The sequence below is a fragment of the Dendropsophus ebraccatus genome, chromosome 15 (genome assembly GCF_027789765.1).
Source record: "Dendropsophus ebraccatus isolate aDenEbr1 chromosome 15, aDenEbr1.pat, whole genome shotgun sequence".
NCBI classification, from domain to species: Eukaryota; Metazoa; Chordata; class Amphibia; order Anura; family Hylidae; genus Dendropsophus; species Dendropsophus ebraccatus.
In genome coordinates, this window is record NC_091468.1 from 551095 (window position 1) to 561340 (window position 10246).

The 10246-nt window shown below is 59.9% G+C and overlaps 1 protein-coding gene and 1 pseudogene across 3 annotated transcripts in view; one reads left to right on the forward strand and one right to left on the reverse strand.

Annotated features, from left to right (window-relative positions):
* Positions 1-10246, forward strand: part of KLHDC3 (kelch domain containing 3) — a 73805-nt gene that overhangs the window by 43372 nt on the left and 20187 nt on the right. For 2 of the 3 annotated variants that reach the window (XM_069955556.1, XM_069955558.1), the window contains exons 2-8: positions 4772-4968; positions 6434-6598; positions 6744-6859; positions 7110-7181; positions 7602-7815; positions 9131-9217; positions 9778-9886. In XM_069955556.1, coding sequence (XP_069811657.1) covers positions 4815-4968; positions 6434-6598; positions 6744-6859; positions 7110-7181; positions 7602-7815; positions 9131-9217; positions 9778-9886 — 917 coding nt within the window. In that variant the 5' untranslated portion in view covers positions 4772-4814. The remainder of the gene's footprint in view (positions 1-4771; positions 4969-6433; positions 6599-6743; positions 6860-7109; positions 7182-7601; positions 7816-9130; positions 9218-9777; positions 9887-10246) is intronic. The other variant, XM_069955557.1, reaches the window with a different exon arrangement.
* Positions 439-610, reverse strand: LOC138774617 (U2 spliceosomal RNA; annotated as a pseudogene).

The following is a 10246-nucleotide window of genomic DNA, read 5'->3' on the forward strand; positions in this document are numbered from 1 at the left end:
GGAGGGAGGCGGTCTGTGATGGAGGGAGGGAGGCGGTCTGTGATGGAGGGAGGCGGTCTGTGATGGCTGGAGGGAGGCGGTCTGTGATGGAGGGAGGCGGTCTGTGATGGCGGGAGGGAGGCGGTCTGTGATGGAGGGAGGCGGTCTACATCTAAGCAGCAGCTCTAGGAGGAGATTCTGTCTTTGTGCAAAACAGTTAAAGCAGAAATCATCCCAAAATGGACAAATTCACTGGACGAGAGAGATCAGAAGCTTCTATGTGCAAATGGAACCTCAGCGAGAAGACATCATAGACCAGAGAAGTGACGTCCGGCTGTAATAATCTGCTGATACTTATATCTCACTAATCACCAGGGTTTTGTTCTTCATAAAAAAGAAAAGGTTGAAAACTGCTGCATAATCATTTAGAACATGGATTTTGAGTTGCTTTTTTTTTTCTTTTGGTGCACTGAACCCGGAGGCAATAGCAGGTCAATGCCGGGAGAGGACACAGCCGCCTCTTCTTCCATCTCCCTCTTCTAAAAATCCATGTAATATATGGTCCTTAGATAGGGGACGTATCCGATATTAAGCTGAGAACAGATACAGATGATCTTAGCCGAGAAGCCATTATTTATTTAGTTATTTTTTTATTTTTTTAAATATACTTTTATCTTAGGCAGTTTCTTCAAAAACCCTTAAATTATACTGGAATAGTTAATGACTGGAAAATTACATGACTGCAATTCATATAGGTAATTCTGGAAAATATGAGAATATTATTTGCATAATAATTTGGAACCCAGTATATTACCCCGACCACCCTTATATCTAATAGGGCCAGTGCGCCTCCTTCCTTGCGCGCACACAGGACACGCGCCTCCTTCCTTGCGCGCACACAGGACACGCGCCACCTTCCTTGCGCGCACACAGGACACGCGCCTCCTTCCTTGCGCGCACACAGGACACGCGCCTCCTTCCTTGCGCGCACACAGGACACGCGCCTCCTTCCTTGCGCGCACACAGGACACGCGCCTCCTTCCTTGCGCGCACACAGGACACGCGCCTCCTTCCTTGCGCGCACACAGGACACGCGCCTCCTTCCTTGCGCGCACACAGGACACGCGCCTCCTTCCTTGAGCGCACACAGGACACGCGCCTCCTTCCTTGCGCGCACACAGGACACGCGCCTCCTTCCTTGCGCGCACACAGGACACGCGCCTCCTTCCTTGCGCGCACACAGGACACGCGCCTCCTTCCTTGCGCGCACACAGGACACGAGCCTCCTTCCTTGAGCGCACACAGGACACGCGCCTCCTTCCTTGCGCGCACACAGGACACTCGCCTCCTTCCTTGCGCGCACACAGGACACGCGCCTCCATTCCTAAAGGCCCTATTACACAGAACTATTAGCGTCCGTATTCAAACAATAATTTTCCTTTTGTAATAGAATACAATGATCAGCTGACATGAACAATGTTGGCTGAGCATTGTAGTCAACATGTTGAAAGACGACTCATAGCGATGATCTGCCACCGTCGCTCCAGGGAATACGAGGCACCAGACCGCCACTATCCTCTATGGGCAGCCCGGCCGATCTAGCGATCTGGTAGTTCTCAGGCCAGCAGAAAACCTCCCATTCAATGCACACCGGTGTCCAGAGCCGGGTCACACGGCATTACCCCCTCCGGGGCGGGATAACCCTGTGACTATAACCAGAGCCGGGTCACATGGCATTACCCCCTCCGGGGCGGGATTACCCTGTGACTATAACCAGAGCCGGGTCACATGGCATTACCCCCTCCGGGGCGGGATTACCCTGTGACTATAACCAGAGCCGGGTCACACGGCATTACCCCCTCCGGGGCGGGATTACCCTGTGACTATAACCAGAGCTGGGTCACACGGCATTACCCCCTCTGGGGCGGGATTACCCTGTGACTATAACCAGAGTCGGGTCACATGGTATTACCCCCTCCGGGGCGGGATTACCCTGTGACTATAACCAGAGCTGGGTCACATGGCATTACCCCCTCCGGGGCGGGATTACCCTGTGACTATAACCAGAGCCGGGTCACACGGCATTACCCCCTCCGGGGCGGGATTACCCTGTGACTATAACCAGAGCCGGGTCACACGGCATTACCCCCTCCGGGGCGGGATTACCCTGTGACTATAACCAGAGCCGGGTCACATGGCATTACCCCCTCCGGGGCGGGATTACCCTGTGACTATAACCAGAGCCGGGTCACACGGCATTACCCCCTCCGGGGCGGGATTACCCTGTGACTATAACCAGAGCCGGGTCACATGGCATTACCCCCTCCGGGGCGGGATTACCCTGTGACTATAACCAGAGCCGGGTCACATGGCATTACCCCCTCCGGGGCGGGATTACCCTGTGACTATAACCAGAGCTGGGTCACATGGCATTACCCCCTCCGGGGCGGGATTACCCTGTGACTATAACCAGAGCCGGGTCACACGGCATTACCCCCTCCGGGGCGGGATTACCCTGTGACTCTATAACCAGAGCCGGGTCACACGGCATTACCCCCTCCGGGGCGGGATTACCCTGTGACTATAACCAGAGCCGGGTCACACGGCATTACCCCCTCTGGGGCGGGATTACACTGTGACTATAACCAGAGCCGGGTCACACGGTATTACCCCCTCCGGGGCGGGATTACCCTGTGACTATAACCAGAGCTGGGTCACACGGCATTACCCCCTCCGGGGCGGGATTACCCTGTGACTATAACCAGAGCCGGGTCACATGGCATTACCCCCTCTGGGGCAGGATTACCCTGTGACTATAACCAGAGCCGGGTCACACGGCATTACCCCCTCTGGGGCAGGATTACCCTGTGACTCTATAACCAGAGTCGGGTCACATGGCATTACCCCCTCCGGGGCGGGATTACCCTGTGACTCTATAACCAGAGCCGGGTCACATGGCATTACCCCCTCCGGGGCGGGATTACCCTGTGACTATAACCAGAGCCGGGTCACATGGCATTACCCCCTCCGGGGCGGGATTACCCTGTGACTATAACCAGAGCCGGGTCACATGGCATTACCCCCTCCGGGGCGGGATTACCCTGTGACTATAACCAGAGCCGGGTCACATGGTATTACCCCCTCCGGGGCGGGATTACCCTGTGACTATAACCAGAGCCGGGTCACACGGCATTACCCCCTCTGGGGCGGGATTACCCTGTGACTATAACCAGAGCCGGGTCACATGGCATTACCCCCTCTGGGGCGGGATTACCCTGTGACTATAACCAGAGCTGGGTCACACGGCATTACCCCCTCCAGGGCGGGATTACCCTGTGACTATAACCAGAGCCGGGTCACATGGTATTACCCCCTCCGGGGCGGGATTACCCTGTGACTATAACCAGAGCCGGGTCACACGGCATTACCCCCTCTGGGGCGGGATTACCCTGTGACTATAACCAGAGCCGGGTCACACGGCATTACCCCCTCCGGGGCGGGATTACCCTGTGACTCTATAACCAGAGCCGGGTCACATGGCATTACCCCCTCTGGGGCAGGATTACCCTGTGACTCTATAACCAGAGCCGGGTCACATGGCATTACCCCCTCTGGGGCGGGATTACCCTGTGACTATAACCAGAGCCGGGTCACACGGCATTACCCCCTCTGGGGCGGGATTACCCTGTGACTATAACCAGAGGCGGGTCACACGGCATTACCCCCTCTGGGGCGGGATTACCCTGTGACTATAACCAGAGCCGGGTCACACGGCATTACCCCCTCTGGGGCGGGATTACCCTGTGACTATAACCAGAGGCGGGTCACACGGCATTACCCCCTCCGGGGCGGGATTACCCTGTGACTCTATAACCAGAGCCGGGTCACACGGCATTACCCCCTCCGGGGCGGGATTACCCTGTGACTATAACCAGAGCTGGGTCACACGGCATTACCCCCTCCGGGGCGGGATTACCCTGTGACTATAACCAGAGCCGGGTCACATGGTATTACCCCCTCCGGGGCGGGATTACCCTGTGACTATAACCAGAGCCGGGTCACACGGCATTACCCCCTCTGGGGCGGGATTACACTGTGACTATAACCAGAGCCGGGTCACATGGTATTACCCCCTCCGGGGCGGGATTACCCTGTGACTATAACCAGAGCTGGGTCACACGGCATTACCCCCTCCGGGGCGGGATTACCCTGTGACTATAACCAGAGCCGGGTCACATGGTATTACCCCCTCCGGGGCGGGATTACCCTGTGACTATAACCAGAGCCGGGTCACACGGCATTACCCCCTCTGGGGCGGGATTACCCTGTGACTATAACCAGAGCCGGGTCACACGGCATTACCCCCTCCGGGGCGGGATTACCCTGTGACTCTATAACCAGAGCCGGGTCACATGGCATTACCCCCTCTGGGGCAGGATTACCCTGTGACTCTATAACCAGAGCCGGGTCACATGGCATTACCCCCTCTGGGGCGGGATTACCCTGTGACTATAACCAGAGCCGGGTCACACGGCATTACCCCCTCTGGGGCGGGATTACCCTGTGACTATAACCAGAGGCGGGTCACACGGCATTACCCCCTCTGGGGCGGGATTACCCTGTGACTCTATAACCAGAGCCGGGTCACACGGCATTACCCCCTCCGGGGCGGGATTAGCCTCTGATGCTTGCCTTGGTTGCCCTCATGGCTCGGGCTGTGATGTTGCTGCCCCAGGGTAGTGATGTTTCGGGGGTATTGCTGGTTGTAATGTTCTTATTTTGCCCCCTATAGGCTCTGGTGCGGTGACTCCTCTGCTTCGGCATGCATTGGGGGGATGCCTTGCTGGACGGTGCACCTAGAAGGAGGTCCACGGCGGGTGAATCATGCGGCAGTGGCTGTGGGTCATCGTGTCTTTTCCTTTGGTGGCTACTGCTCCGGAGAGGACTACGAGACTCTTCGACAGATCGATGTCCATGTTTTCAATGCTGGTAAGGGGGGTGCTTCAGGCATATGGGGGGGGGGGTGCTTCAGGCATATGGGGGGGGGGGGTGCTTCAGGCATATGGGGGGGGGCGTGCTGAAGGCATATGGGGGGGGCGTGCTGCAGGCACATGGGGGGGCGTGCTGCAGGGCACATGGAGGGGGTGTGTAGGGGGGTGCTGCAGGGCACATGGAGGGGGTGTGTAGGGGGTGCTGCAGGGCACATGGAGGGGGGGGTGTAGGGGCGTGCTGCAGGCACATGGGGGGGCGTGCTGCAGGGCACATGGAGGGGGTGTGTAGGGGGGTGCTGCAGGGCACATGTAGGGGGGTGCTGCAGGGCACATGGAGGGGGTGTGTAGGGGGGTGCTGCAGAGCATATGGAGGGGAAGGTGTAGGGGGGTGCTGCAGGGCACATGAGGGGGGGTGTAGGGGGGTGCTGCAGGGCACATGAGGGGGGGTGTAGGGGGGTGCTGCAGGGCACATGGGGGGGTGTAGGGGGGTGCTGCAGGGCACATGGGGGGGTGTAGGGGGGTGCTGCAGGCACATGGGGGGGTGTAGGGCACATGGGGGGGGTGTAGGGCACATGGGGGGGGGTGTAGGGGGATGCTGCAGGCACATGAGGGGGGTGTAGGGGGGGTGCTGCAGGGCACATGGGGGGGTGTAGGGGGGTGCTGCAGGGCACATGGGGTGGTGTAGGGGGGTGCTGCAGGGCACATGGGGGGTGTAGGGCACATGGGGGTGGTGTAGGGCACATGGGGGTGGGTGTAGGGGGATGCTGCAGGATGCACATGGGGGGGTGTAGGGGGATGCTGCAGGGCACATGGGGGGGTGTAGGGGGATGCTGCAGGGCACATGGGGGGGTGTAGTGGGGTTGCTGCAGGGCACATGGGGGGGTGTAGGGGGGGTGCTGCAGGGCACATGGGGGGTGTAGGGGGGTGCTGCAGGGCACATGGGGTGTGTAGGGGGGTGCTGCAGGGCACATGGGGTGTGAGGGGGGATGCTGCAGGGCACATGGGGGGGTGTAGGGGGGTGCTGCAGGGCACATGGGGGGTGTAGGGGGGTGCTGCAGGGCACATGGGGGGGTGTAGGCACATGGAGGGGGTAGTAGGGGGGTGCTGCAGGGCACATGGGGTGTGGGGGGGATGCTGCAGGGCACATGGGGGGGGGTGCAGGGCACATGGGCTGTGTGGGGGGGATGCTGCAGGGCACATGGGTGTGTGAGGGGGGATGCTGCAGGGCACATGGGGGGGTGTAGGGGGGTGCTGCAGGGCACATGGGGGGTGTAGGGGGGTGCTGCAGGGCACATGGGGGGGTGTAGGGCACATGGAGGGGTGTAGGGGGGTGCTGCAGGGCACATGGGGTGTGGGGGGGATGCTGCAGGGCACATGGGGGGGGGTGCAGGGCACATGGGGTGTGGGGGGGGTACGCACAGTGGGAGGGGCCACCACAGGCAGACATGTCTCTCTCCTTGCAGTGTCTCTCCGTTGGAGGAAGCTTCCTCCTGCACGCTGCTCCCCATCCAAGGTTCCTTACATGAGATATGGACACACAGCGGTTCTCATCGATGACATCATCTACATCTGGGGGGGACGTAATGATACTGAGGGGGCCTGCAACGTTCTCTACACTTTTCATACAGGTGACGGACCTTCCACCCCCCTGAGCTTTCCCCGCCTACCCTCCTGGAGCTTCCCAAACTACCCCAACCCCCCCCCCCCCCCCCCCCCCAAGTATCACCCGCCTTCTCCGCCTTCCCCTCTTCATAACCCTCCTCCATGTTACAGGCACAGAAAAATGGTGGACCCCCGCAGTGAGCGGTCACATCCCCGGGGCACGGGACGGTCACTCCGCCTGCGTCCTGGACAGAACCATGTACGTCTTTGGTGGATTTGAGCAGCTGGTGAGACCCCTGTAATGCAAATATTGGGGGCGTCTATACAGGAAGGGGTGGAGACGGCAGGATGATGTCACAGGGAGTAGTGTACAGGAGGAGGCGGGATGATGTCACAGGGAGGAGTGTACAGGAGGAGGCGGGATGATGTCACAGGGAGGAGTGTACCGGAGGAGGCGGGATGATGTCACAGGGAGGAGTGTACAGGAGGAGGCGGGTCGTGGGGGTGCAGTCTCACCAGGATGTCCTCTTCTCACAGGCGGACTGCTTTTCTAATGACATCCATAAACTGGACACCAAATTATTGAGCTGGACTCTGGTAAAAGCCAAGGTGAGTATCTGCGGTCTCTAGCCCCTCCACCGTGGTGATAGCCTGCCCCCCGCGGTGTCCTTGCTCTGTGGTGGTCTGTCCCCGCAGTGTCCCCCCCCCCCCCCCCCCCCCATGGTGATAGCCTGCCCCCCGCGGTGTCCTTGCTCTGTGGTGGTCTGTCCCCGCTGTGTCCTCCCCCTGTGGTGGTCTGTCCCCGCTGTGTCCTCCCCCTGTGGTGGTCTGTCCCCGCTGTGTCCTCCCCCTGTGGTGGTCTGTCCCCGTGGTTGTAGCCTTCCCCCGCAGTGTCCCCCCCCCCCCCCCCCCCCCCCCCCCCCCCATGGTGGTAGCCTGCTCCCTGCCCGAGGTCACTATACATTGAGACCCTTTCCCTCCCCTTCTTTACGGCAGAGCCTCATTGATACCTGTTTATTTTGCCCACAGGGGGCGCCAGCTCGCTGGAGGGATTTCCACTCTGCCACAGTCATTGGCAGTAAGATGTTTGTGTTTGGCGGCCGTGCTGATCGCTCTGGCCCGTTCCACTCGAACAATGAAATCTACTGCAACCGCATCCGAGCATTTGACTTATTAACAGAAACCTGGTTGGACGCTCCACAGTGCTCGGCCCCGCCCGAGGGAAGGAGGAGCCACTCTGCGTGTGAGTGTATGGGTCATAGGAGGAGCCACAGTGTGAGTGTATGGGTCATAGGAGGAGCCACAGTGTGAGTGTATGAGCCTCAGGGAGGAGCCATAGTGAGCCTGTGGCTGATGGGGAGGGGCCATTACATGAGTGTATGGGCCAAAAGAGGAGGAGCCATGGGGTACGGGGGAGGAGTCTCAGAATGTATAGGAGGAGCCACAGTATGTGTATGGGGGGGAGGAGCCACTGTGTATGGGCTATAGGAGGAGCCACAGTCTGTGTATGGGGGGAGGAGCCACAGTGTGTATGGGTCATAGGAGGAGCCACAGTCTGTGTATGGGGGGGAGGAGCCACAGTCTGTGTATGGGGGGAGGAGCCACAGTGTGTATGGGTCATAGGGGGAGCCACAGTCTGTGTATGGGGGGGAGGAGGAGCCACAGTCTGTGTATGGGGGGGGAGGAGCCACAGTGTGTATGGGGGGAGGAGCCACAGTGTGTATGGGGGGAGGAGCCACAGTGTGTATGGGTCATAGGAGGAGCCACAGTCTGTGTATGGGGGAGGGGGAGGAGCCACAGTCTGTGTATGGGGGGGAGGAGGAGCCACAGTCTGTGTATGGGGGGGAGGAGGAGCCACAGTCTGTGTATGGGGGGGGGAGGAGGAGCCACAGTCTGTGTATGGGGGGGGGGAGGAGGAGCCACAGTCTGTGTATGGGGGGGAGGAGGAGCCACAGTCTGTGTGTGGGGGGGGAGGAGGAGCCACAGTCTGTGTATGGGGGGGAGGAGGAGCCACAGTCTGTGTGTGGGGGGGAGGAGGAGCCACAGTCTGTGTATGGGGGGAGGAGGAGCCACAGTCTGTGTATGGGGGGGGAGGAGGAGCCACAGTCTGTGTATGGGGGGGGGAGGAGGAGCCACAGTCTGTGTATGGGGGGGGAGGAGGAGCCACAGTCTGTGTATGGGGGGGAGGAGGAGCCACAGTCTGTGTGTGGGGGGGGAGGAGGAGCCACAGTCTGTGTATGGGGGGGAGGAGGAGCCACAGTCTGTGTATGGGGGGGAGGAGGAGCCACAGTCTGTGTATGGGTCATAGGAGGAGCCACAGTCTGTGTATGGGGGAGGGGGAGGAGCCACAGTCTGTGTATGGGGGGGAGGAGGAGCCACAGTCTGTGTATGGGGGGGAGGAGGAGCCACAGTCTGTGTATGGGGGGGGGGAGGAGCCACAGTCTGTGTGTGGGAGGAGCCAAAGAATTAATGGGGGTAGGAGGCACAGAGTGTGTGAGCTACAGCAGGCTGTGTTTTTGTATCTGGGGTCACACATACTTGGCGTCTCTTTCTTGCAGTTGCGTACCAGGGAGAGCTGTACGTGTTTGGTGGCTACAATGCGCGACTGAACCGTCATTTTCAGGACCTGTGGAGGTATACGCCAGGTACATGGTGGGCTCTGGGTTTGGGGGTGTACCCTGGGTAGATGGTGGGGGTGGGGGTGTACCCTGGGTAGGTGGTGGGGCTCGGGGTGTACCCTGGGTAGGTGGTGGGGCTCTGGGGGTGGGGGTGTACCCTGGGTAGGTGGTGGGGCTCTGGGGGTGGGGGTGTACCCTGGGTAGGTGGTGGGGCTCTGGGGGTGGGGGTGTACCCTGGGTAGATGGTGGGGCTCTGGGGGTGGGGGTGTACCCTGGGTAGGTGGTGGGGCTCTGGGGGTGGGGGTGTACCCTGGGTAGATGGTGGGGCTCTGGGGGTGGGGGTGTACCCTGGGTAGGTGGTGGGGCTCTAGGGGTGGGGGTGTACCCTGGGTAGGTGGTGGGGCTCTGGGGGTGGGGGTGTACCCTGGGTAGGTGGTGGGGCTCTGGGGGTGGGGGTGTACCCTGGGTAGGTGGTGGGGCTCTGGGGGTGGGGGTGTACCCTGGGTAGGTGGTGGGGCTCTGGGGGTGGGGGGGTACGTCAGTTTGTGTGTTGGGTGTATCGCCATCTTTATGGATTGTCTTCTTAGAGACCGGTCACTGGCAGCGTGTGGAGGTGCAAGGAAAAGGCCCCTGTGCCCGGCGGCGGCAGTGCTGCTGCATCGTAGGTGACAAGATCCTACTCTTTGGAGGCACCAGGTAAGAGAAAAGCAAAAAAGGGAGGGGCCAAGGGGAATGGAGGAGGACTTGGAGAAACCTAGAAGGAACCTAGATATTAAAAGAGGGGCCTATGCAGAGGAGGAGGGGCCTATGCAGAGGAGGAGGGGCCTATGCAGAGGAGGAGGAGGGGCCTATGCAGAGGAGGAAGGGCATCAGGGAATGTGTTGTGGCCTAGATGGAAGAGGGGCCTATATAGAAGAGGTGGGGCCTAGACAGAGAAGGGGCCTAAACAGGAGGACTTGGGTAGTAGACTGTTTTTAGAGAAGATATTCTGGGGGGAGCAGTACTGAAGAGTTAGGCCATAAAGGGGTTTTCCAGGCAGGGACATTTATTTGAGTT